At 42.5% G+C, this 26487-nt stretch overlaps 1 protein-coding gene across 4 annotated transcripts; it reads left to right on the forward strand.

Moving 5' to 3' along the window:
• Positions 1-123: 123 nt before the first annotated feature.
• CAPRIN1 (cell cycle associated protein 1) lies at positions 124-26282 on the forward strand. 4 transcript variants are annotated; one of them, XM_030948718.1, is made up of 19 exons: positions 124-330; positions 659-864; positions 9142-9204; positions 10395-10481; positions 12031-12269; positions 12383-12465; positions 13501-13638; positions 14207-14259; positions 14345-14431; positions 18696-18851; positions 18944-19052; positions 19473-19534; positions 20805-20915; positions 21438-21587; positions 21745-21895; positions 22582-22776; positions 23755-23855; positions 24256-24319; positions 24996-26282. In XM_030948718.1, the coding sequence occupies exons 2-19, from the start codon at positions 661-663 to the stop codon at positions 25058-25060; spliced, it is 2118 nt and encodes a 705-aa protein (XP_030804578.1). In that variant the 5' UTR covers positions 124-330; positions 659-660; the 3' UTR covers positions 25061-26282. The 4 variants fall into 4 exon arrangements, with proteins under 4 accessions (XP_030804578.1, XP_030804580.1, XP_030804581.1 ...); XM_030948720.1 differs by lacking the exon at positions 14345-14431; XM_030948721.1 differs by lacking the exon at positions 20805-20915 and having other exon boundaries at positions 126-330.
• The last annotated feature ends 205 nt before the right edge of the window (positions 26283-26487 follow it).

The raw sequence follows: 26487 nt of genomic DNA on the forward strand, positions 1-26487 counted from the left end.
CCGCCCGCCGCGCGCCTGAAGGACCCGCCGCGCCGCGCCTCCCCCGCGCGGGCAGCGCGGCAGCTGCCGCCGCGGGCTCAGGCGTTCTCCGCGGGAACCCACGGGCCGGCCAGGACCCCGCGCGCTCCCGCGCCGCCTCGCCTCTACGCGCCGGCGTGCGCGCCGCCGCTGCCTCTGTCTCCCTGCCTCCCTCTCTTCTCTCTCTCTCTCTCTCCCTCCCGTGGTAGCAGGAGCAGCGCGGGCGGCGGGGCTGGAGTGTGGCTGAGGCGGCCATTCCTACCGAGCGAGAGAGAGCACAGCGTGTCCCCCCCGGGCTCAGTCGCGCACAGGGTGAGGAGGGCGGCGCGGCCCCTCCGGACACCCCGAGCGGGGCGGGGGGGGGGAAGGGCAGCGTGAAGGCGAAATGACCGTTGGGCGCGAGGCGGCCGCCCCGCGCCGTCACGTGACCACCGCCGCCCCGCGCGGGCCGAGGGAGGGAGGGGCGGCTTTGGGGGGGCCCCTCAGGGGCGCGCGCGCCGGGGCAGGTGCGGCTCGTGCGCGCGCGGTCGCGTGCGCGCTCCCGCGCGTCCCCGCCGTCCGCGCTCCCCCCCGTGACGCGCCCGCCGCTCTCTCCGCTCCCTTGTGTCTCTCTCTCCCCCCCGCCCTCCCTCCTTCACAGAGATGCCCTCGGCTACTAACAGCACCATGGCGAGCAGCACCACCGGCAGCAGCACCGGCAAAGCGGGACCGGGCAGCGAGGCTGCCCCGGCGGCGGCGGCCCCGCAGGCGGCGGCGGGTGTGAACATCACCACGGTGCAGACCGAGGCCATGAAGCAGATCCTGGGGGTTATCGACAAGAAGCTGCGCAACCTGGAGAAGAAGAAGGTGATCCCCACGTTCCCTCAGACCCCCCAGCCCAGCCCGGGTGCCCACCCGCCTTGTCCCCCGCCTTCGGCCGCCCGTGCCCCCGAGCCGGTCCGGCCTGTTTCCCTTCCGCTCCCTTGTGTCGGGCCCTCCGCCGAGCCCTCCCGGATTGTTCCCGGCGTGGCCCCCAGAGGCCGCCTGCTGGAAGGTTCCAGAAGGGCGAGCGCCGCTCCCCCGGCCTGTCCCCTTACCCTCCCGGGGTTCCCCTGCCCCATCCCCGGCCGCCCTCCCGTCGCCCCGGGACCCGGCCCGGTTTACCCCCGGCTCGCGGAGCAGAGCCCGGAGGGGTCGCGTTTGCCGACCCCCCCTTCGCCCCCGCTGCCCGGAGCCCCCTCGGCGGCGCCGCTCCCTTCCCCTTCCCCCTCCTTCCGCCTTTTGTTCCCCGCGGCGGGGCCTTTCCCAGCCGCGCCATCCCGGGAAGCGGCTCCCCACATCCCCGCTCCGTGCTGCGGCCGGAGCGCGCCCGGTGCCCGCGGGGCGGGCAGGCGGGCAGAGGCTGCGGTGCCCCCGGTGCCGGGCACATGGACGCGGAGCTGTAACATGGCGGCGGCCCGGCCTCCCCGGCGGAGCTCATTGTGCCGCCCGCACAAAGCCGGGGCCACCCCACCCCGCCCCAGTGTCACCGCTCGCTTTCCATCGCCCTAAGCTCAACTCTTTGGGAGCCTGAGCCCAGCTGGAAGCGGCCTTTCACGGGTTATTTTTAGAAGGAGCAGCTACTCAATCCCTGGTGCTTGGACGGTTCGAGTTGTGGCACGAGAGGAAAAGGCTGCCGTGGTTACTCGCGGCGTGTTTTGCACCCTCTCGGTGGTGGCAGATTAAATGAGCTTCACAAGGCTTTACAACCTCCAGAGCATGAGGTGTCCATCAGAAAAAGAACTAATACATAGCCTCAAGACTCACCTCAAAACACCACAGTGCCAAGCTAAAATTATCCCCCAAAAAATTAGATTTGTGCCAGGGCCTTAAATCTCTTATTATTTTTAGAAGTGAATAAGCACAATAACTGTTCTGTTAATTTTTTTAACTGTCACTTTTGATGTTTTTCATAGTGTTCCATATTGTATAAGGTGGAAGTATTTCCAGTAAATTAGTCTGTACAGGTGGGTTGTAAAGGAGAGAAGCTGTGCTTTACCTATAAATAATACACTGTGTATCAATAATACACTGTATAAATACACTGTGTACAGTGTAGCTTCCTACCTCAGAACTGGGTGTGGGATTTTCCTGGTTCTTAGAAATGACATGGCAAAAAGCAGCAAGCCAGGACATTTTAGGTAAGTTTTAGAATCAGAGGAGCTTTTCCTCCGTGTGTGTTGTGTATAGAGAGGACAAGATGTCTGTCTTAAACTTGGCATTAATACACAGGAATATCTGCACAGCCAATACTGGTCCTCAGGTTGAGAAAGAGAGCAGCTCTGTCTCTAGTTGTTCTAATACAAAAAAAATTGTTTGAAAATTAACTGTTGAACCCAGCATACACAAAAATGCTCTGAAAATATTTTTTATTATGTTAAAAGCATGTATTTTAAAAACGAAAATTAGTAAGTGAACATTCTGACTTGTTCTGTACTTGGGAGTAATCAAGAGGATAAAGCACAGTGTTACTGGTGTGAGGGTCCTTGGGAGCAGTGATTTTATTTACTTTTAAATAATTTACAGTTGCATTAGCCATTCCATTCTATTTGAGTAGAATTTTAGTGTTTTACCAAGTGAGTAGAGGGGACAAAGTGCCCTTTTTTTTTCTGGACATGGCTTTTGTTGGAAGATGTTCCATGAAAATTACTGAAAGCATTTATTTTTTGAATATTCTCTGCTGGGCAATGAGGGCTTAAGGAACAGGCAAGGGCTGGGGCTTAAAAAGGATAAACTCTGTGTTGTCTCTCACTGATGAATTAAAGTTCAAAGATTCCTAAGTCTTAATGGGCTGAAGTTCTGAAACTTCCTGAAGGAGCACTCATAAACACTACAAAAGTTATGAGAGAAATGGGTTTTGGTGTATTAAAGCAGAGGAACTCATTTGTGGGCTTGGGCCTCTCCCTTGGTGGGGGAACCAAGAGTTCTGTAGTAAATAATGCCCTTTAGTAAAGAGAGCAGTACATGCTTTGTGTCTTAAAACAAAGCTCATTGTACACAGCAGGATTTCCTTACATTTTGCATCTTTGGACAAGAATATATTTTTAATTTTTCCAACCATCCAGAAAGTAAAATGGTTCTGGAAACTGCAGAGCCAGGAGTGGATGAGAAATGCAGTAAATCTCACTGGGAACTTGTGCTCAGTTGGACAGTTAATCCTTTCTTTGTCAGCAGCTGCTAACGAAGGCCAGCAGAGATGATTTTCAGAGCTTTGTGTCACAGAATGAACACAAATAAATACTTAGACACACATTTCTGAAGGATGAAAAATTACTGCTCTGGAAGAGGTACCATCTTAGGTTTTAAGTAAAAGGAGTGTGCAGCTTTTAGTAGTGGAAAGGTCACTCTTCATAGAGAAATTTGAATTTTTGGAGTGAAGTTTGTCATGTTTACCTGCAAATGCAGGGGATAAAATAATGTGACTACCAAAATTCAAATCGAAATAATATTTATAACTTTGGTCTATACTAGTTTGAACATTTCTGTATAAACTAAAACCACTGGATTATTAGTTACACTTTCATTTTCCTAAATGTGACCTCATTTGAAAGAATGAGTATTTCTTTTGTTAAAAGGGACTGGGATAAACTGAATTGCTGTTCAGAAATGGATGTGAAAACATGGCCTGAAAACATCTGTGTTCCCCTCATCTCCTTGTATTTGGAAAAGATATGAATGCTGTCCTCTGCTCTTAGATGACAAGATATTTGTGTGTGCATGGAAGGGGGTAATTAAAGGGGTATTTTCTCTGCAGGACCTTAGGATGTGCAGCTCAAGTTTATGTTGACAAGCTTAGATAATTTGAAAGTTGCCTGGACTCCTCCAGGTGTTTGTCAGGTGTCTGGGGTTTGAATCCTGCCAGCTGTCCACGTTCCCTAGGAGAAAATATTTCACCTTCAATTTCGCCTTCTCCCTGGCTCTTCTGGTTTTTGTTTTTAGAGGAGAAAATACTTTCCAAATTTTAAGCCAATTGAATGTAGATCAAACTCTGGTTTTGTTTCAGGGCTGAATTAAAAAAATCAGTTGTTTTTACTTTCATCTTGTGTAATAGGGCATGAGCCATGTACGAACAGTTCATCAAACAAACGTTCTGCCAAAGGGGCAAAATAATTAATATGCTACCACGTGGACTAGGGGATGGGCAGATGTTCACAGGGTAACATGTGAGCTTAGAGCTTGATGTGAGCTTGGTGTCTGGAGTTGGAAAGATGGCACATACTGCCTGTGCCTGGTAACTTGAGCTGCTGTCACTTTATCAGCTTGTCTGAGTTTCCTCCTGGGTGTAACCCTGGCTGGGTGCAGAATGAGCAGCTCACAGGTGCTGCTGTCCTTGCTACGCAAGAACTCTCACAGCACAGCAGGTGGACATCTGAAGTTGATGTGACTTGGTCCAGTAAAATGTTGGATTTCCCATGGGAAACAGGAACCTGTAGTAAAAGCTGGGGTCAGTTTTCCTTTCTGGTGGCAGGAAGTTTGAAGCTGCCCATTGGTAGCAGCTCTCACTGTGTTTGTCCATGATTTGGGCCACTTGGATGTTCAGGCTTGTGAGTGGCTCCAGAACCTCTCCTTGGGAGGTTTGGTTTGAAATTAATCTTTGGAGATTTAACATGGAACAAATTGTAAAATTCATTTCAGACACTGTATTATAAGCCTGAAACTTTCTTTGAAACCTCTCTTAGTAGGAATTTTGAATATCAAGCTTCGGGTCAAAAAACCCAAGCAGTTTATCTGCGAAATCTTGTGATGGCTGGTCTTTGAGGTTTCAGGCTGGTCTGTTTTGGTTTTAACTGGTTATTGTAAAATAGGGATTGTCTCACAGCGAGTTCAGTTAACTGGATGCATGATGAGTCCAAGGAGCTGTGAAACATCTTCTAGTTTCAGTTTTTCAGATGCTGCTTTGGGGTTTGGATCATGGGTTTTGTTTGAAGAAAAAGACATGCAGAATGTATTGGGAGAGACACATTTGTGCTCTAGAATTCACTTGTAAAAATAACGTTTTGGAACAAAGATTATGTGTGGAGCAAAATCCACGTCTCCTACAGTGTAGTCAACTTCCCTGTAAATTCAGAGTGTTTCTGTAGGAAATCCTCTATGGTGGTGATTTGGAAGGAACATCTCTGCAGTCACCAAAACTTGGGGTTCCACTCTTCCGTGACTTAATTCTAGTTACTGAAGAAGCTTTTTCTGCCTCTGGGGTTAACTGATCGTGAAACTGCAGTCTCAGAATTGATGTGTCCTTGTCCTTTGTTTAAAAACTAATACATTATGCAGATATTTTTTCTAAACCATCAAACTTCCCAGACTGTGGGGAAAAACCCTCCCACGAGAATATCTACTACTGTTACTCAAAAAATCAATTCCATTTATACAGAAGACCTGTAAGTGTTTTGTGTTCTGGAGTATTGGTATTATTGTATCCTTCCATCTGCCTGGTTCCAACTCAGGACTAAAGAGCTTTTCAGAAGTGGTGGGTTTTGAGAGGTTCTGAACTTCCTTGCTAAGTGTTTTACTTTTTCCTTTTTTGAGAAAATAGAAGACTGGTTTTGGTTTCTGGGGTTTTTTGGCCATTTCTGGGCAGTTTTAGCTGCAAAGCCATGAAAAGTATGGAGGTGATGACGGAGGGCAGAAAAATTACAATGCAGAGGTGTAAAACAGGTTAACAAACTTCTAATTTTTAACTTGGCATTTATTTGGCTTCAGTGCAAACTGTATTACACAGCTATTTTAAATTTTGGATTATCTTAATTGCTTTTGTACTGTCAAAAACATTCATTCAGCTTTTGAGATACCTGAGGAGACAAACTTGGAATGTCCTTTCCATCTTTTCTTATCTTGTGGTAGAGTTTGAATTACTAAAGATTTACTCCAGCTGTTGACAGAGGTTACCTTGTCACCTTGCAGCTTGTTGTGCACACTTGTGCTGCTGTAATTGGTAGAACCGCAGCATTGAAATTATCTGGTTAAATATAGAGCTTCCCTCCTGCTCCTGACCCCCTTTTTTAAGGGTTATTTTTAATCTGATGATTCCAGTGATCCAGTTTGCAGCACAGCACTGGAAGTGGTGGCTCAATGGTCAGGCATTTCTAAAACCAGGGTAGGTTTGGAGGGTAATGCCAGGTAACTGCAGTTTTTGTTTCCACTTCAGGATGATGTTTTTGAGACAGTGCAGAGGAGGTGAAGAGAATTGTCTATTAGTGCAATAAAGTAACTCAGTTTTGGATTCCTATTAAAGTAAAATCCAGGGCATAGTTAAGCAGTGAGCACCACAGTCCCAAGAGGCTGTTAATGGTGCTTTTTCCCCAGGAAACTCCAAATTACTTCAGGTATCTCAGTGGAAAAAGCTGAAGCAGAGTGGCTGGCTGCCTGCAGGACTGGGAGCTGCTGACTCACGAGCTGTTCAATACACAATTCATGTGCTCACTTTGCCACTGGGTTTTTTTTTTCCTGCTGGTTTGGTTTTCGTGCTCGGAGATCTCTGTCTGAGGAGTGAGGGTGAAGTTGTGTCAGGAGGGGTAAGATGAAGAGTCTTCCCCTCTTGCAGGCACTGCAGTAGGTTCCTGAGCAGGAATTTCACTGCAGTTGTTTTACAGCTCTAATGCTGCTCTTGGACTGCTGTTAGTTGACAGTGCAGATTAAAAAGGAAGGCATTTAGTTAATATTTCTGTGTAATGCAGTTTTGGATCTTAAAAGTGTCTTTGTGATGATAGAAGAATGCTTACTTGGCAGTCCAAATCTTTGTGGTAACATTTAACTAAATGCACATTGGCTTGTCCTCTGCATTGCAGCTGACAGGGCTTTCCTTCCTTTTACCTTCCCAACAGGAATATTTTGTAAGAAGTAAATGTGAAGACAAGTAACTTTTCTTCTATTCCTAACAGAAAGAGACGTATTACCCTTGGCTTTTTAGTTGAATAAAAATAAGCAAAGCATTTACATTAGACCTAAGAGTATTTGACCATTCAAGAAAAACCTTGTGCATTGTTCACTATGTTACTGCAATAGCTTAATCTGAAAGGACCAACCATGCATGGAAAAAGTATACAGAAAAAATTGTAGTTATTTAGGGTAGTTTTGCCTCTTCCCTCCCTTATGCCCTCAGCCACAAAAGGGATTCTGTGAGTATTTCAGTGCAATTTTTTAATATATGTTGTTTTTTTCAACAAAATCAAACAAAGTAGTGTTCTGGAATACGACGTTCCACCCATTTTGTTTTACTGTTGTTGTTTATGGGTTTGTGTTGGAAACTGGATCACAGAATTTGTTTTAGTGCATTTCTGTAGACCCTGTTCAAGCTGGCTCATGTTTGCAGTCTATTTACTGAGCAGCCTCACAAACAATTGCAGCAGGGTGACCAGGGGAATGGTAATCTGCAGCAGGGGAGCTGGTGACTTTAGCAAGTAGGAAATTCCTTTGAAATTTGCTTGTCTGCAAAGCCCCTTTGCTTTAGGATTTCAGCCATCAGAGGTGTGGGTTGACCTGGCTTTGCACTGGGGCACTGCAGTGGTTCAGTTCTTCCCTTTTGTCTGCACAGCTCAGCCACGCTCTCCCAAATCAAGAGACTGTCCTGTGATTGTCCAAGCATGTCATCATCTGCTCTGAGATCAGGATGGAGAAGAGTAACCTGACCTTATTTCCTGTTGAGATAGATTTGCAGTGTGCCAAATGCTCTCCAGGGCTGCTTTTTTGATCTGTTATGAGCTGTGGCTGCTGCATTTAACAACTGTTACCATGTAGTTTCTGTCCCCAGCATGAAACTCACAGTAATGTATTTTTGGAGCTCTGCAAGTTCTTGCTTTGCCTTTGCCTAGGCCATTGCTGGCTCTGATACACTGGAAGGTGAAGTAGTTAAATGTTCTGTCTGACCTGGAGGACTTAAAAAGATCCAGCACCAAAAATGACATCAAAAGGACCAAGCCTCATAAGGGTGGTAGGGTTTCAGGAAATAATGATGAGCATCAAATACTTAGGAAGAGGAGCTTGCTTGATAAACTGTTCCACAGACTTTGATCTTTCCAAAAGTCTGAGACTGAGCGTAGAATAGAAGTTGAATTAACTAGAAAAATAGCAGTAAAGTATTTTAACTGAAAAGTCTGAAATGAAGAGCAACAGCAACCAAACAAGGTGCCACTCAGTGCAAATGTAAACCCTGAGACAGTGATGGCATCTTTGACATTCAAAATTAAGTATTCTCCTGCTTCTTGTCTTTTGTTATCCTAGATTAGGAAGATAATTGTTAAGAATTTGTTTTAATAACTTTTTAAGTTAGATCATGGCAAATTTTATTCGAAATGCAGTAATTTGTGCTAATACAGAAATGATGAAAACAGTGTAATAATTGGGTGTGTTACCCTTAGAGGCTTTGCTTTCTTTTGAAGAGCCTTTGTAGTTAGCTTGTAGAATCCGTCACTGGGGCACACAGGAGTTTGATTCTGGCTGATGCCACTCTGCTGTGTGGTTTCTGTTGAAGCAGATGAGAAAACTGATCCTGCTGAAAAGTAGCCTAATGATTCTTTTTTCAATTTCTTCCTGTGGAAAAAAAATCCTAATGCTCTTGAACAAAAACTATTTTAGAGCTATTAATATGAATTGTGTTGGTGGGCATTCTTGCACAGAGGATTAGAAACTGTTTAAAATTCTTTACAACTATCTTAAGTGATGGAGCTACAGAGAAACACAGTTCTGAATCTTAATAGCCTTGACAGTGGGGGTTTGCAGTCAGATTTTTGCTATTGTAGGGATAAAGTGGTGATAAACTCTACCTCAGCCCTCAGTTCAGCTCTCTGGTGTTTGGACTGAAGGACATGTGCATTGAGAGTGCTTGTCCCCTTAGGAGGAATGTGAATATACTTGGAAATTGCAACTAGCCATGAAGACATTGTAATAGCCAAATAAGATAAAAATATTTACCTCTTGGGAAAATATTTACATTTTAACCCAGAAGACAGTTTTTCTCTTGTACACTTTCTACGGGACAGTTATGTGCTTGTGTAACATGGTACAGTCTGTGCAGTGTAATATTAGAGTGCATAATTTTGTTAGCACAAGTAGAAAAAAGCTTTTAACTGATTTTTGCCTCTTCATAACAGCATTTTTCTTTTGTTTCAGAGCAAACTTGATGATTACCAGGAACGAATGAACAAGGGAGAACGTCTGAATCAAGATCAACTGGTAAAAACAACCAAAAAAATCCTAATCAGATCTGTTAAATTGTTTTGTTATCTTTGTGATGAAGAGTTTACCCTGCCTCTCTCCTTTTTGGGGTTGGTTCTTAAAGTAGGTTATTGCAGAACTTGATTCAGCAGCAGTTTTGCAGTTGTAAATAAAAAGCAAGTATCAATTTAAATTCAATTATATGGTGCAAACATGCACATTGATACTTCAGGAAATAACCAGATGCTCAGTGTTAAGTGAAGTCAAATCCTTAACAATTATCTTCCCAGTCTGGGATCAACAGTGTTTTATGGATGATTTTTGACACTGAAAGTGAAGGGACAAAAATGTACCCTCCAACTATTGCAGCTGTTGACACTTAGAAGAATGAGCTGCTTCCCTTGGTCCCTTGGATGATTCCATCTTCCATCTTGTGGTGGTTCTGTGCCAGCTGAGAACTGAAACATCACGGATCTGTGTGTTTTTATTTTGTAATGGCCTGGTGTGAAGATAAACCACGATAGAGAACTGACATCATGTTCAGGACGGAAGCTCATGGTTTTTATGAAGCCTGACTACCAGGCTTGATAAAAATAAATGTTAGTTTGGAGAAATGCATTCTTTTGTCACGGCAGGAATGTAAATGTCTCAGCCATATCCCCCTGATTTGATACAATTTCTCAGTAATACCAAATGGGTTGAGGAATTTGGTTTGCTTTGGTGCAGATCAGAGTATTAGGTTTAAGAGATAGCAAAAGCAAAGATTTCTGGAGAAGGGGACATTATGCTCTGTATATTCTGGTTTTGACTCTTAACTGGAGATAACAATACATTAATTCTCAAACTCTTGCGCAGTTCTCAGTTGCCAGATTGTTCTTCTCCCCCATTCTTCAAGTTGTTTGTTAGCTTTTTCAGAAACTGCCTGCAGCCAAACATGAAACCAGTCCATCATCCATGTGAGCACATAAAGGCATATTTCTATGTATGTTTAGCATATCTAAAGAAACTGGAGGCCCTAAGGACATACACAAGTCTTTGATATCTGGGCCAGTGAAAATCTAAATTTACCTTAACATAGTTGCAGTCCCGTTCAGGGATCCTGTGTCTCGCTTTAGAACTAAAAAATGTGGGAATTTATTTGTTGGAAGTATATATTCAGTTCTGTTGCTGATGGTTTACATTTGTGGTCTTTCTGGGTTTTTTTTAAGGATGCAGTGTCAAAGTACCAGGAAGTGACAAATAATCTGGAATTTGCTAAGGAACTGCAGAGGAGTTTTATGGCGCTGAGCCAAGATGTAAGTAAAGATCAAGCATTGCCATGTGGGTTATCCAAACACTTTAAACTCTTCCACTGAGGCAGTAGTCACCTCTGTTTACAGGGATGAATTGCCCTTGTTTTCTTCTATGTTTGACTGTTTTCTTCTGTTTTTTCATATTAGTTGATGTCAGGTTTTCTGAAGAATTTTTTGATGTACTACATAAATGTATGGAAACAAGAATAATGTAATTTTTTGACACAACACAAGTGTTGAAAATAGTGATCACAGAACCAGGTCTGTCATGCATCATTAAAGATGGTCACTTGCTGCCATTAGTAACATTTTCTTAAATGGATTTCATGGGGTTTTCATTTCTTGGTAATACAATCTGAAACTACATTATGGGACAATATTATTTTTGTAAAGGGTAAATTAACTGGATACTATGTAATAGGTAATCTTTTGGGTTGGTGTTTTATCAAGGATGCGGAATAATACTGTAATCAAGAATTAAATTCTGAAAATTTGGGAGTTCTGGAAAGAGCAGCAGCATTGGAAGAATTGGCTGAGTAGTGGATGTTAATACAGCTGACTCTTCTAAGGAGCAGAGTTAGCTTGTGAACAGGCTGGGATAATTTGAAGGGCAGCAGCCTCCTTGTGTTATAAACTGCTTTCTACATTGGCTGTGGCTGTAAATTAATTTGTAGGACTAAGCCAACTCGTTCCTCTATTTTCTGGCATCACAGTTCATCTGTGTTTATGGAATGTTAGTAATGGAGAACGTCCTTTTCTGGATAAGTCTGTTCTGAAGTGTTTTCCTGGTCAGCTGACTGCTAAAACAAGCCAGTGAATGCAGGAGTACCATGTTGGTGCTCTGCTTTCAAACTTGGTGGTACTTTTTCTTGACTGCAGTTAGTTGATTTTAAGATATGTCTTTGATTTTTAAAAACAAAATTTGGATGTTTCAAGTGGGAAAGTTACCATCACGATAGATTTTTGGAAGAGAATATTACATTTCCAGCTGAGTATGGGACGCTGGATACTTGGATTAAGATGAAGAGTGGAAGAAACATCCTGTAGGTTCAGGGTGGTGCTGCATTTAGACCTTGTGGAAGGTTCAGCGCAGAGCACAAGGCTGCTGCTGATGTGTCATCCTCTCCCTCCTTGCATTGGGAATGCTGCAGTGGATGCACGTACTTGTTCCCTGGGGTGTCTGACTGGGGATCTCATGTCCAAGAATTTGTTGAAATCCTTTTTTGGACTTGCTGATCCTGTCTATCTCCCCAGCCTTTCATGTCAAAACATCCCATGAGTTCCCTCTTGTGGTGTGTGAAAAAACAGTCCTTTTGTTTATCTGTTTTAAGCTTATCTCCTGGTAGTTCCAATGAATGCTTCCTACTCTGGTGGGATATGGTGAATAACCTCTCTGTTCCTGTTCTCTGTGTGGCCAGTGTGAACAATCTGCATCACCCAAGCCTTTCCAAATGGAAGAACCCAACACTTAGGCTTTTCCCTTGCCTTCCTCTGGACCTTTTCTTAGCAGTTAAAGACATTTCCAAACAGTTTTTCCTTGGGTCCATTGCAGATCCAGAAGACAATAAAGAAGACAGCTCGCAGGGAGCAGCTGATGCGGGAGGAGGCCGAGCAGAAGCGTTTAAAGACGGTGCTGGAGCTGCAGTTCATTCTGGAGAAGCTGGGGGACGATGAAGTGCGCAGCGACCTCAAACAAGGATCCAGCGGGGTGCCAGTGCTGACAGAGGAGGAGCTGACAATGCTGGATGAGTTCTATAAGCTGGTTTACCCTGAACGAGACATGAACGTGAGGTAGGGTTACAGCAAAGTGCTCCTCTTTCTAATTGCCAGTCAGTTAACAGTGTATGTGGTATGGTAATTTAAAGACTCAGTAAGAAATTAACTCTTATTAATTAATTTTTAAGGTTGAATGAGCAGTATGAGCAAGCATCTGTTCACCTGTGGGACTTACTGGAAGGGAAGGAAAAACCAGTTTGTGGAACAACCTGTAAGTACAGTCTCTGCATGAAGAGACAGCAAACAGAATTTGTGTCTGAACTATAGCACACATCTGATGTAAGAGAACTTGGGCAGTTAATTATCTGTGAGGTCTTACAGGAGGTACTTTTTCTCAGCTCTTAGCTGGACTCTTAACAGTGACTTGTGAAGTTTGTACTCAGTCTGTGGTGTATTTTTTATACTGGCTTAGCATTACTCAGTACTGAAGCTCAGTCTATTCCTGCTGTTCCAGCAGTACTCTGTTGCTGGTGGTGCTGAGTAACAGTTCTTTGTTTTCTGCAAACCTGGCTGTGAACAAGGTGATAGTGTGATACATACAGTGACATGGCCTTCCTTACTGGGATGCTCTCTCCCCCCTTAGCTCCTGCAAAAAGTGTTGCAGTTTTGCCCTGCGTTCATTGATGAGCTGCAGATCAGGGTGTGACCATGGCAGCCAGACTGCTTTTTATGGAATTCATTCCCAAGTACCTGGTCTAGGCAGCCAGTAATACTGCTTTGCCAATGGGGCTGATGTCTTTTGGGTTAAGGTGCCCCAGCATTCATCTGAAGCACTGAGGACAATTGTTCTTTGCTTACAAAGGCTCTTTTGAGCCACTTCACCTCAGGAGAAGAACCCTCATGAATCAGATGGTACCTGTGTGGATTTATTTTTATTGACAGTTAGTTGTTTGGAAGAAATTGTCTACAGTAATGGTTTTAAGTAACAGGAATAAAAGTCTGGTAATTAAATTCATAAACTTGACCTCACTGTGAAGTGCTCCACAAAGCTTCTGAAGAGTTAGTTCTGTATTGGTAAGATCCTTCTTGCCCTTCAGATTTTTCTGAATGACAGTGGGTTATTTATGAATTTACTGAATGTAACCCAGTAAGAGAAGAAATCCTGCTCATGGACTGGCTTGGGGCAGCAACATCTTCCCAGCAAAAGGGTCATAAAATGTACATGCAATCTTTGGGGAGGAAGGATGGAAGGAGAAGATGATGAGGACTGAGGTGGTGCTGATGTTTCCCTGTTCCATTTCCCCAGATAAAGCACTGAAGGAGATTGTTGAACGCATTCTTCAGACCAGTTACTTTGACAGCACCCACAACCACCAGAATGGGCTGTGTGAGGAAGAGGAGGCAGCACCTGCACCTGCAGTAGAAGACACTGCAGCAGAGGCTGGTGAGGATGGGAAGATGCTCTGTGACTGACACGTTTGTGTTGTTCTGTCATGTCTCTGCAGTCCTCAGAGTGATTAAATTGCAAATGCAGTGTTCATCTCTAGCACTGAAACCATCCAAGATGAAAGTTCTGGCTGCCTGAGGCTTTTCCCATTTTTCAGTGGTTCCCGCCAGTTTAAGCTGAGCTAGAAGGGAGCAGTTTCTGAAGCAGACAGTGTAATTACATACTTAAGAAACTTGGGAATGTTGTATCCACTTTTAAGACAACTTAGGACATTTTTCCCTTTTGTGGAGAAGGCATAGCTGAACATAACTCTCGCTAGTGAGAATTTAATGGTTTTTTTTCTTTTCAATTCAAAGCTGTGAGAACATTTTTTATTACTAATTCTGTGTTAACACCCATCACGTTTCTTCTTTATTATGAGACATGAGATTTTCTCATCTAACTTTGCATCTTCTAGATCTATAACATGAGGGTGGTTGAGGTCTTTATTACTGTTGTTTTGGTTTTTGTTTTTTTTTTTAGTGTTTTTCCCCACATATATATGGTTTTTTCCTTTTTCTTCTAGAACCCGATCCAGCAGAAGAATTTACTGAGCCAACTGAAGTTGAATCAACTGAGGTATTATTCACTGAAACACTGTCATTTTGTATACCTTCAATGCCACTTACTTTTACTTTCATACCCTTTCTTATTTTTATTTTAGTATGTAAACAGACAATTCATGGCAGAGACTCAGTTCAGCAGTAGTGAGAAGGAACAGGTAGATGAGTGGACAGTTGAAACGGTTGAGGTAAGATCTTGTGTACTGCAGGTAAAATTGCAATCCCTGTTTCTGCTGGCTCACAATTCATGATAGGTTTTAGTATTGCATCCCTTCTCCCCCAATATATAAAAGAATACATTTATTTAAGTAGGCTTGGACTTGCTACTTGATTCTTTAATTACATACTTAGCTCAGGAGTACCTAAAATAAAAAGTCTGGCTAAGTTTGCAGAGAACTTGCTTTTCTTCATTAGTGGCTTGCTTGGGAAAACAGGGCTTAAAAGTCTTGTGCTTAAAAAGACTTCAAGGACTTCTTTTGAAGTTTTTTTTCTTTTTGGAGAACTTAGCTGCAAATGTAGAACTTGAAAGTTTATCTACCCAGCTGCTGACAGTGTGGTGTAGTTGTGCTTTCATGAAGCACAGGTCCCTGGAGAGGGAGCTGAAAATGAGTAACTCAACTAATTCCTACTCCAGATTGTTTATGTGCATCATTTGGTGTTAAAATGTGCTCATATGTACGTACATCTCTGCTTCCCAGAACTACAGCTCTTCAAGTATCTCACTTGTTACTCCTCTGCACTTGAGTGTGTTCACTTGTGGTGTCTGTGGTGCACTGGTGTTGGGATCCATTCCCAGTTCAGTGATTTGCACTCAGACTTTGCTGCATGTGCAAGTCCATGATCTTATTGCACTGGAATTTGTGGTCCTCGTGTACAGGAAAAGACAAAACCCCCTGTTTGGTACACTGGAGCTTGAGTTGTGTCTGTCTGGTAAAAGCAAGTATGAGCAGCTTCTTTCAGGTGTTGGAGAGTTAATTTCAAATTGCAGATGGTCAGTTTTTTAGACTTTCTTGGTGCCTTTGGCTGTTTTTAGGTGTAGGAGTGGAGTAAGTGTTCATCTTGTGAAGTGCTGAAAAAACAGAGCAGCTCTTTTGATCTGATAAACTAATCTGGCTGCATTTACATTGAATCTGGCTGAAATTCCTATTTTATGTGTTGAAGACCACTTGCAGATTTAATAATACTGAGGATGAGTGTGAGATTTCTAAAACTCAGTAGACAGCTTTGCCATGTATGTGAAGGAGTTTGGTAGTTCCTTGTCACAGTATTTCATTTACTTACTTAAAAACCTCTTAAATTATCACTTCTACTCAGGGCCTACTGAATGTGTTTTAAGAATTATCTTAACAAACTGAAGAAACCCTCCAAACCCATACATTAAAGTCGTGCTTGGTTGGAGTGTTCTTAGAAGGCATAGTATTTTAAAATTATTGATTAATTGGCTTCAATTATACCCATTTTATATCTGTGTTTCTACTAAGAGTTCAGAGTGGTTCAGTTCACTGTTACTCTTAATATAAGGAGTATGGATGAAGGCATAATTCAGGTTGTAGTTTGGTATCAGACAGATTTCAGAAACTCGTAATTTCCTGGTCAGCTGAATCTGGAATTGGCTCAGCTTTGTTTTCATAGGACAACACAGGGAATGTGTGGTTCAGTTGCCCTTTCTGTCCCAATATCTTGGACATGGTAGAAAATAATAATTTAGAAAAAATTAAAGTTGAAGCCTGTTTCTTCATAATAAAGAACTTGATTTTCTCAGCTATAACACAAAAAAGGGAAATTGAGAATATCTGCCTGTAAAATTATTCTTGCTGGCACCACAGTCTCCTTTCTCAGGAGAATGCAGCTGAATTGTGGTTTGGTAAGGTGGTGACACAGGATGCACACTGATAACTGTGAATTTTGAAATCTGAAAGAGACCATTAGCTCAGATCTCTGTAATTGTTCCCTAAGAGGGAGGAGATCATAAACTCCTCTCCTTTTCTTTCAGTAACCCTCAGGTAGATGTGATACAGTCAGGATTTCTATGGTGTGTTTCTAGGTTGGGAGGTGATGATGTCTGCACAAGGATGTTTTGTTGTATGGTCCTTCCATAACTTTTAAACTAAATAATTTGCTTGTGTATTTTCCAAGTGTATTTGGATTCTATGATGTTCTAATTTCGGTGAAGATGTCCCTTATTGGTAATAGTATTTATGGAGATTTTTTATTGTTGTTTTGTAGGGTTTAATTTTTTTTTAACCGCTTCTTCTGTAATTAGTGCCTGAGTCTGGTTGTACACAAAGTTCTCTGTGTCTTAGATTGTGGAACTTTGGTTGGATGGATTTTGTGTAGAATTGAAAACTGTTCTCAGACTAACAAAATACAATTTCATTCTCTTGGCTTATGGTGTCATTAAACTTGTGGTCTTACTTTTCCTTCTCTTTTTTTCTCTGTCGCCCTGTCAGTCTCCTTGCCTTGTGTCTGGCAGCTCTGCCTGCTGACAAGGTTAATTTACCTCACACAACTTGAAATTTGCTCAGTTGTTCCATCCTACTGTGGTTTACTTGCTCAGAGTACCCTGGTAGTGCTAATAAGGCTGAAGGAATAGGTCCTAAACTGTTCCTTTTGACATCAAAAAAGGAGTATTGGAAAAGATAATGTAAAATATGAAATACCGTCTGAAGTTACTGCTGTGCTATTTGTGGAAAAGGAAAATGTTGGGTATTTTTGTCACTGTTGTGTGTTCTTGATGATTCTATTGACTCCTTTTGTTTTTTTCTTGAAGATACTGAATTGTTGTGAATGACTTGGACTCCATAAGTTGGGTGGTAGGGCTCAAATAACTGAGAGTACTTTTGGTAACAGTTATGCAGGAGATGAGTAGCTGTTGGTTTTACCACTCAAGTGCACTTTTTCTTCAATTTTTAAACTTTGTCATGTGCTAAAGGTCTATATATGTGCTCTAGATACTTTTTTCACTCACGGGGCTTAATTCTTAATTTGGGGACTATTTGATAGAGCAGAGTTGTGCTTGGTCCAGTGTGGACTGCCTCAGGGTGTATTTTTCATGGGAATTGTCAAATTTCTTCTCTGTGGATTGCTACGAGTGGTGATCTGGGTCTGAAGGGGATCTCAAAGAGGACTGTGGTTGTGGTTAGATTTTAGTTTTGTTCAGATTCTCTGTTTGGGATTTGCTCAAGGAACGAGCCATTGGAATTGGTGGGGCAACTGCATGTGCAGAATGCTATGGACAAACAAGGCTTGGAAATCTGGGCAGGCAGTAGGAATGCTGGAAGCTGTAGGCTTCTTGGAGAAATTAACAAGAAATGTGCAGGCTTTGAGGGTGGATAGTGACAGTGTGAGGCATGAAGTTCAGACCTTTTGTTATAGGATGGTTTGTAATTGTCATGGCTGGGTACAGAAATCTGTCTTCTGCAGTTCTAATAAGAAATCAGGTATTTTACATCAATATTTTGAGCTTTCAGGTGCCTGTATGCTAATTTATATCCTGTGTAAGTAAGTTTTAAGGCTTAGCTGTTTATCTGGAATGTTAGCAATGTTACAAGCTGATTGAAATAGAGAAGTAATGGTAAGAGACAATGATATTTTTAAAGGGCATTTGTTGACATTGAAAATGGCACTTCTGGATTACAGGAGCTGCCTAAAGAGCAGGTGAGGGACTGGTTAGGGCCATCAAAGTGCAGCTCAACCATCTTTGTCACTGTCTGTTTTCAAACTATTTGCTGATGGATGTTTGAGGTGCCCATGTCCAGCTTGGCTGGTTGCTCTGCTGTCTAATCAGGTGCTCTCTGAAAGCCCACTGCAGTTTGTTCCTTTGTTGATGTTTGCCACTTTGGGATATGTCTGGTAAATCTGAGCTTTCTTGCCCTCCCTGATCTGTGCTTTTGCTTCTGGGCTTCTGGTGCTGTCTGGCAATCCTTGTCATGCAATGCTGCCTGCTGTTCCTGAGACAGTAAATCAGGGAGCTAGGGTAACAGTGGCTGTGAAAATTGAGCATTATGAAGTCTTAAAAAAGACCAAAAAATTCTGACTCCACTTATATTTACCAAAAAGCTATGAGAAAATAATTGTTCCCCATTTGTACATATTTCTGAAGCTTACTCTTCCCCCACTTCCTTTAAATTTCCAAATGGTGATAAATTGCTGTCTCAAATCCTGATCTAAAAAACTCGATGTGATATTGATCAAATACTTTTTTCATGGGGAGAAGAGTAGATGGAGAGACAAAAGAGCAGAGTGTGAGCTCTGTAATCCTGTGAGTGCTCAGATGAGTAGCTGACCACAGTACTGACCTGTCTAGGATGTCATACTGTCCTGCAGCACCACTGCAGCAATTCCATCATCCATAACCAGTCAGGCAATAGCCAGAAATTCAAGAACTCCCAAGTCACTTGAGTGCAGCACTGCCTGGTGCTGAAATTGCAGTTGGTTGTTGTCTCTTGTTAGGTTGTAAATTCCCTGCAGCAACAGACACAGGCGACGTCTCCTCCCGTCCCGGAACCTCACGCACTCACTGCTGTGGCTCAGGCAGACCCCCTGGTCAGGAGACAGCGAGTACAGGACCTCATGGCACAGATGCAGGGCCCCTACAACTTCATGCAGGTATTTCTGTACTCTAAACATTCATCTGTTTAACCCACAGCAGTGTGGATTTGAGATTTGTTTTTTATTTTTTAAATTTTTTTTCTCCCCAGGACTCAATGCTGGAATTTGAGAACCAAACGCTTGATCCTGCCATTGTATCTGCACAGCCCATGAACCCAGCCCAGAGTTTGGACATGCCCCAAATGGTTTGCCCTCCAGGTTTGTAATGGTAAATCCTAAAGAGAAACACTGGGGAAGCCTGCAAGTCATCTCTTAGAAATGTTTCAGTTGCTGCTGCATAATAAAAAGTAATAGTACAATCCTGTTATAGTGTGTTTTTCTCAGAAATGTGGTTGTACTGTTTTTTAGGCTTCCAGTTCTCACTTGCTTATAGGTTTTGCTTGAAAATATGGAGCAGCTAAAGCTTCTTTGGTTTTGCTTTGGATTATTTTGGACAACTAGAAAAAATGTTCTTTGCGTGGAAACAGGAGTTGGTAATTTGAATATAGGTTTGCCACGCTTAAGGCTTCATCATTTTCATGATGATCAGCTTTCACATAAGTGCTCAGAGCAGATAATAATGCTATTCTGTAAAAGGTTTGGTTTTACTGTGTAATAAGTGAAATTATTTTCCTCCAGTTCATGCTGAGTCAAGACTTGCCCAGCCTACCCAAGTTCCTGTGCAACCAGAAGCTACACAGGTAAAGTGTTTAGTAAATTCTGGTTTGGATTTGAGTTTGATATTAGGCCTGATTTGAGTTAAAAAGGATTTATTTCCTGACTACGTGAGAGACTCTTCAGAAAAAGCTGAAGGTCCAGTTTTGGGAAATTGGTGATTCCATTGTTGCTTACAAGCAATGCCAAAACCACTTGGTTACAGGGCAGCCTGTGTCTGTCCAAGTGAGTGTCAGGGCACAAGTAGATCTCATGCATTAACTATATGGAGTTTGTGTTCTGTTTGATTATTCCCACTTGCTTGGATTGGGATTTTACCCTGGAGTTGTAGAGCAGTCAGTGTGAGTTGAATGCTGTTTCCAGTTGAGCTTTTAGGGATCTCCTAAACTTGTTTCTGCACTGTATAAATAAAGTAGTCGCTTTGTTGTTAAGATGTTTCAGTTGTCTGGTGATTAAAGATCTTTTTTTATTAAGCATGTGTGACATCTCTGAGGACTCTGCTGGTTTCAGTAATGGGTCTGATCCCTTTAGGTCTTTGCAAACCAAAAAAAATCTGGATAGGTGATGGATCTCACAGTACAGGCAGTATAAATTGCTTCCTTTGGCTTGTCCAGATTAGGTCTGCAAGGTTTAAGTCACTCATTTATATAGAAACAGGAGTGAGGGAATTATTTCTTGAGTTTCCTCTGTATGTACCTCCTGAAATGCTGGTGCTCTCCACAGTTTTGTTGTCTCGTAGGAGTAGACTTAAATTTTGGGCAGAGGTTTTTTTTTTTCTCTGCACTAGTTTTTATTTTGCTGTTAGGTGATGTCTGACTTAATCCAATGGATTTTTTTTTCTTGTTTCACTTACCTCAACCAGTGCTGCCAGTGATTCTCTCAAGGATCTTGCAAGCAGTAGCTAAACTTACTCTTGGCTCTGGAACATTCCAGTGTGATGTGAACACCCCATCAGTTCCCCATCCATTGCCTCTTTAACTCCCCAGTACAGCCTTTAATGCAAAGTGCTTTGCTTTCCTGGCTGGACTTCTCCCTGGGCTCTCTGTGTGGTAGCAGAGCTTGTAAAATGTAAAATTCAGGCCATTGGAAGCCAGCCCTTGGCCACTTGTGTCTGAGCTTGGAGCTGTGTGGTGTTAGAATGTCGGTGGTTTAAAAGTAATTACTTTGTACTGGTTTGAAGATGTGCTGGCTCGCAGACCAGAGAGTTCCATCCACTCCAGAGTTCTCTGATACTTTTTACAAAACTGTGTGTGAGCATCAGCTGACTTCTGGGGGCTTTGGGATTTATTTTGTCAGGTTCCCTTGGTTTCTTCTACAAGTGAGGGATATACAGCTTCCCAACCCATGTATCAGCCTTCTCACACAGCAGAGCAACGGCCACAGAAAGAATCAATTGACCAGATTCAGGCAAGTCAGGTTTCACAGGGGTGGGAAGAGCTCTTGATTGCAGATGGCATCAAATGTTAGTCTATGTTTCTTAGTAAATAACATTATTTTTAGTTGATAGAGGTGCTTCAATTCCCTGTAATTTCAAAATTCTGAGCCTGTCTGTGACCAGTGAGTCCTGCATAGCAAGAATTTTCATTTGGAAGCTTGTTTGTTTAGTTGGATGCAGCATGCCAACATCAGCATGGGAGCATCAGTGTTGTTGGCTTAGGAAGTGGGATTTATTTTTTCACAGCAGTTAGCCTGGAAACTTCTTCATTTCCCCCCTCTAGATTTTTCTAGTTGTGTTTCAAATTAATGAGGGAGAAGATGGCTAGGTTTTTCCTCTCATTATGCTGTTGTGAATTAGGCTGTTGAGCTGAATAACAAAATATTCATTAGTAGAGGTGAAGCTGAGGCATTGCTACTCTTGTTTAAGCAAAGTTTTTGAAGTTAAATTTTTGGTACCTCTAGAGCTAAAATGTTGTTTGTTTTAATTATTAGGCTTCCATGTCCCTGAATGCAGACCAGACCCCATCCTCATCATCACTTCCCACTGCATCCCAGCCACAGGTGTTCCAGGCTGGATCCAGCAAGCCTTTGCATAGCAGCGGAATCAACGTCAATGCAGCTCCATTCCAATCCATGCAAACAGTGAGTAGGAAATCAGTCCTGGATCCCTTTGGCTTGGTGCTCATTCCTTGTGGTGGGATCAGTCATGCAGCTACATATGATGGTCCTTGGTTATTCACATTTCTAAGTCTTTGATGCTTCTTTACAGAGCTGTAAAACTGAATTTCTGCTCTTACAGGTATTCAACATGAATGCACCTGTTCCTCCTGTGAATGAGCCAGAAACCCTTAAGCAGCAAAACCAGTACCAGGCCAGTTACAACCAGAGTTTCTCCAATCAACCTCACCAAGTAGAACAATCAGATCTCCAGCAAGAACAACTCCAGACAGGTAAAATTCTTGTGGCCTTGGTAGAGCAGGTGATAAGTCCGTGACATCCCAGATGATGGAGCACAGCGTGTCACAGATTCCCTTGCAGGCCTTTGCCCTGAGCAGTACCAGGTTTTGTTACTGTGTCTGGGTTTGAATATCCAGCAGGGAGTGAAATTCAGTATATCTATCTCCAGTTGTTAAGCCACTTGACTGAGGTTTATATGGTTTAAAAAAATCCATGAACAGCATTATTCTGAAGATGCAAGTACTAGAGTGAAGTACTGGCTCTGCTGATGTTAAGGTTGCTTTAAAAAAAACCAGTGCAATTTGAGGTGACATTCTGTAAAGGAAATAGTAAGCCAGAAATGAGAGCTAATACAAATTGCTTCTCACAGTTGATGTAAGGTCACAAAGGCCTGGAATCTTGTGCTGAAATCAGTGAGAAACTATTTGAATTTAGCAGGCAAAATGCCTTCCAGGTTAGCAACTTAAAAAAATAAGAGTCTATGTCCAGAGCTGTTTTTCTCTCAGCACTGCCTTCACTTCACTTTCCACTGATGTGCTAACAAGTACTGGATGTGGAACGAGGACAAAGAGCCTCATCCTTTTTCTCTGTAACAGAATTTTGGGTTTAAAGAGAGATACATGGGAACATAAAAAAATTCAGGCTTTTCTACTTCTTTTTCCCCCTGATTCCCCTGCAGTGGTTGGTACCTACCACGGTTCCCCAGACCAGAGTCACCAAGTGGCAGGAAACCACCAGCAGCCTCCCCAGCAGAGCACTGGATTTCCCAGGAACAGCCAGCCTTACTACAACAGCCGGGGCGTGTCCCGAGGGGGATCCCGCGGGGCCCGGGGCCTCATGAACGGCTACAGGGGCCCGGCAAATGGATTCAGAGGTGAGCAGCTCTGCAAATCCTCCCTGAGCTCTGCTCAACCCTGGGGAACACCAGCTCTGGAGAGCAGGTGTTAAACTGGCCTGCTGTTGGGAGAATGGGGTAGCAGCCCTGTGAGACAGCAAAACTTGTAGTAGAAATCCTATTGGTTGTAGATAAGCAATGTAAAATTTAAGTGTGTGTTTGGACTCTGTTACAATACAATAGTAAGCATCTACTGCAAGTATAAGCAAATGCAGAAACATCTGCCCATCAAGCAAGGAATTCAGATGCAAGTTGGTATTTCAAAAATGCTTAGTGTTTCCACAGCATACTTTGTAGTTCTGTGTTTTCATCAGAATGAGAATAGGCTGGCTTATGTAGCATTACAGGAACACAAGAGTCCAAAAGTCACTAGCCAAGGGAATTAACAGAAGTGGAGGAATGATAGTGTAGTTCTGGATAGATAAGAGAATGTTCATGATTCCTGGACCTTACATGTGTGGCTGTCAGTGTTTCTACAAAGAGGTTTATGTTAGAATAGGACAGAGATTTCCTTGTCAGGTGTTCTGGAATTACTTATGGACTCAGGTACTGTCTTCTATGTTCTCTTTCCCTCCTGTGGCTAGGGAGTAGAGAAGAAATGTGTGTAATAAAAATACAGCTGATTGGAGTGTGAATGCAGTAATCACAGCTGGGACATTTAGATCCTGCCTAGGATCATGTTTAGCTCTGAACTGAATGTTCTGTAAATCAGACCTCAGGTTACTCTGAGAAATGCACCGAATTTTACCTCCTCCCAGGCCTTACAGGTGTTCATTCTCATTTCTTGTGGTATATTAGCTCTGATGTTGGAGACATTTGTGTGATTTGCAGGTAAACAGCCCTTGCTAAAGGGATGGGATTTTTTAAGGTGTAGGTAAAATGCTGTTGCTGCTTTTCTTTCTATAGTAGCAGAAGGTCAAGTATTTCCAAGTGAAAGATTTGTGCCCTGTTCCTTAGGGGGATACGATGGCTACCGTCCTTCCTTTTCCAACACTCCAAACAGTGGCTACACACAGCCCCAGTTCAATGCTCCTCGGGATTACTCAAACTACCAGAGGGTAAGCTACCTGTGGCGAGGGAAATACCTGTGAAAAGCACTCAGAGCTGTTAAACATCTTCCTCTGGGACTTCTTTATTGCTCAGGAAGACAAACTGCCCCTGTGTAGTTTGGAGAAGCTGAACACTAAATGCATCTATTTATATTTCTTAGTTATATTGAGCAACACATCCTGTAACTGGAGAGAGCATTTGTCACTGCACATTTTATTACAGCTGCTAGGCACTAGTGGAAGTAAGAGTTTGTTTTTTAAAGATTATTTTCTACTAATAAAATGTTGCATGTTGAAGTTACAGGTGTTTTGTCAGTGCATATTGTTCTAAAAGGTCCTTATTTTGCTGGCAATTAGTAACAGAATGCCCGAGTTTTATGTTGTAACTTTTAAAATATCTTTGCTTCAGGATGGATATCAACAAAATTTCAAACGTGGCTCTGGACAAAGTGGACCTCGGGGAGCTCCTAGAGGTAATTTCCTGAGTAGGGAATAATTGATTTGGGTTGAGTAGAAGTTTCTGAGCTAACTTTTAAAGTCCTGCACTTAAAAAGCAACCTCACTCCTTAGTCAGCAGTTCACAATTAAGAATAAGCTGAGTTGAATTATTGGGATTCTGTGAACTGGTGGTGGAAGTCAAGTTGGCTGTTAAATGAGGAATTCTTGGAAAAGAAGCTAAAACAGCAATTGCTGTTCACATTCTGATATAGTAGAACTATTTAACTGTCTTTTATTAATGAAAGCCTTGGGGAAAAAACCCAACAGACATAATGAGGCTATAGTTAAGCTTCTAAATTCTATTTTCATCACATTTCTTCAGGTCTTTTTCTTAGTACATTTTTGATTATGAGACTGTTCTGTCTCAATACAGACATTGCTGTGAGGGCAGCTTGAGGATGTGCCCTGCATCTGTGAAACCCCACTTGGTAGTTCAGTTTTCAGGGGATTCAGTTTCTCTCCCTGCCTTGGGTCCTGAAAGCCCTGAGGTGTGGAGCTGAGGCCTCTGGAGTTCATTGCGCTGTGCTGAAGCTGAGAGTGTGTTTTAGGAAGCACAACAAAGTCTGACTGAGTTCAGACGAGAAGATTTAGGACTATTCTTAAAATAACCAGATTTCCTGCAGAATTCAACCCCCTATTTGTGTTTTCTAGGTCGTGGAGGGCCCCCCAGACCAAACAGAGGGATGCCTCAGATGAATGCTCAGCAAGTGAATTAAACACGTTCACAGGATTCCGTTCAACGCCAAAAACACGCTGGCCAGTGTACAATACATGTTACCAGAAGAGTTATTATCTATTTGTTCTCCCTTACAGGAAGTTTGTTGTAAAGGGACTATTTTCATTACCCATAATGACAGGACTACAGTTGCCAGCTTTATATTCCCTGGATATTGAAAGGAACGAAACAACGTTTACTCTGCATGTTCTGTCCTAAGCATCATCTTGAGCCTTGCACATGAGATTCAGATTCCTCACCCTTGCTAAGAATAAAGCAAAAAAGGCAATTTTCAGGGTGATCCAATCTCCATGGTTAACTGAAGTGGCAGGAAAAAGCAAAGACTCACTTCCTCACTTCTGTCATTTAAAAGTGATTTAACAAAATTCAGATAAAATCTGCAAATTCATAAAGATTTTCTCTGGTGGCAGTTAAAAAAAACTTAAATGTTCCCATGAAAGGATGGAAAAGGTGAAGTGTGGCTTGGTAGAACAACTACATTTCAGCTTTTTCTTACTAAATCAAAGCACTGAACCGTTCAAGATGTGTAGTGATGCAATTGCCCTAAATAGACAGGTGGGCTTAGAGGCAGTTTGTGACAAAGAAGAGGCACCCTTAGCTGCAGCACTCCTCATCACCAAGGCCCTGATTCCTGTGGCTATGGAGTTAAGAGCGCTTGCATAACTGCTAATGTAACTGTAATTAATTTTTTTTTTAGGAGACAAGGTGAAAAACAAAAAAAAAAAAAGGCTTTGATTTGGCACTTGGACAAAATTTTGCAGCAAATCCTGAGCTATAATCTGGATGGCCACTGTATATTTGATGTGAAGTATTTAGATATCTCTTTGAAACACTTTTAAGTTTCTTTGATAGCAATGACTTTTGTAAGGATTGGTATTCTCTATCATTCCTTACGACTTGCACATTGTCTGTCACTAATACTTGACCTTGCTGTATTATCACCTAAATAACTGATGCCGGTACTGATGGAAATCCCTAATGGATAATCATAACACTTTTGGTCACATGTCGTTTTGTCTTTCCTGCAGCCTTGAAGGTTTTAAGAAATCTCAAATGCCCGCTGCTGCTGCCCTTCCAATTGCTGTCTTTTGAAAAGCACCAGTCTGTGTTTGAGTTGAGTTCCCCTTTTCAGGGAAATGACAGCCAGCAGTTACAGTTCTAATGGTATAAGCAAGATAAATAAAACATGTTTATAAAAATTGTATCCTGGAACACTGGTTTTCAACGGCTGAAACAGATTCAGTGTGATGGGGTGACATTTCATAATGTTTTTCTTTCTTTCTTTCTTTGTTTTTTTTCCCCTAATAGTCTCTTTTTCCTGACTAGATGTAAACCCTCCTCCTGTTTTTCTGGTTTTATTCTACTAGCTTTGACTTCTGGGAAACTTTTCTTTTTGATGGACTTTTC

This window comes from Camarhynchus parvulus, chromosome 5 (assembly GCF_901933205.1).
Source record: "Camarhynchus parvulus chromosome 5, STF_HiC, whole genome shotgun sequence".
NCBI classification, from domain to species: Eukaryota; Metazoa; Chordata; class Aves; order Passeriformes; family Thraupidae; genus Camarhynchus; species Camarhynchus parvulus.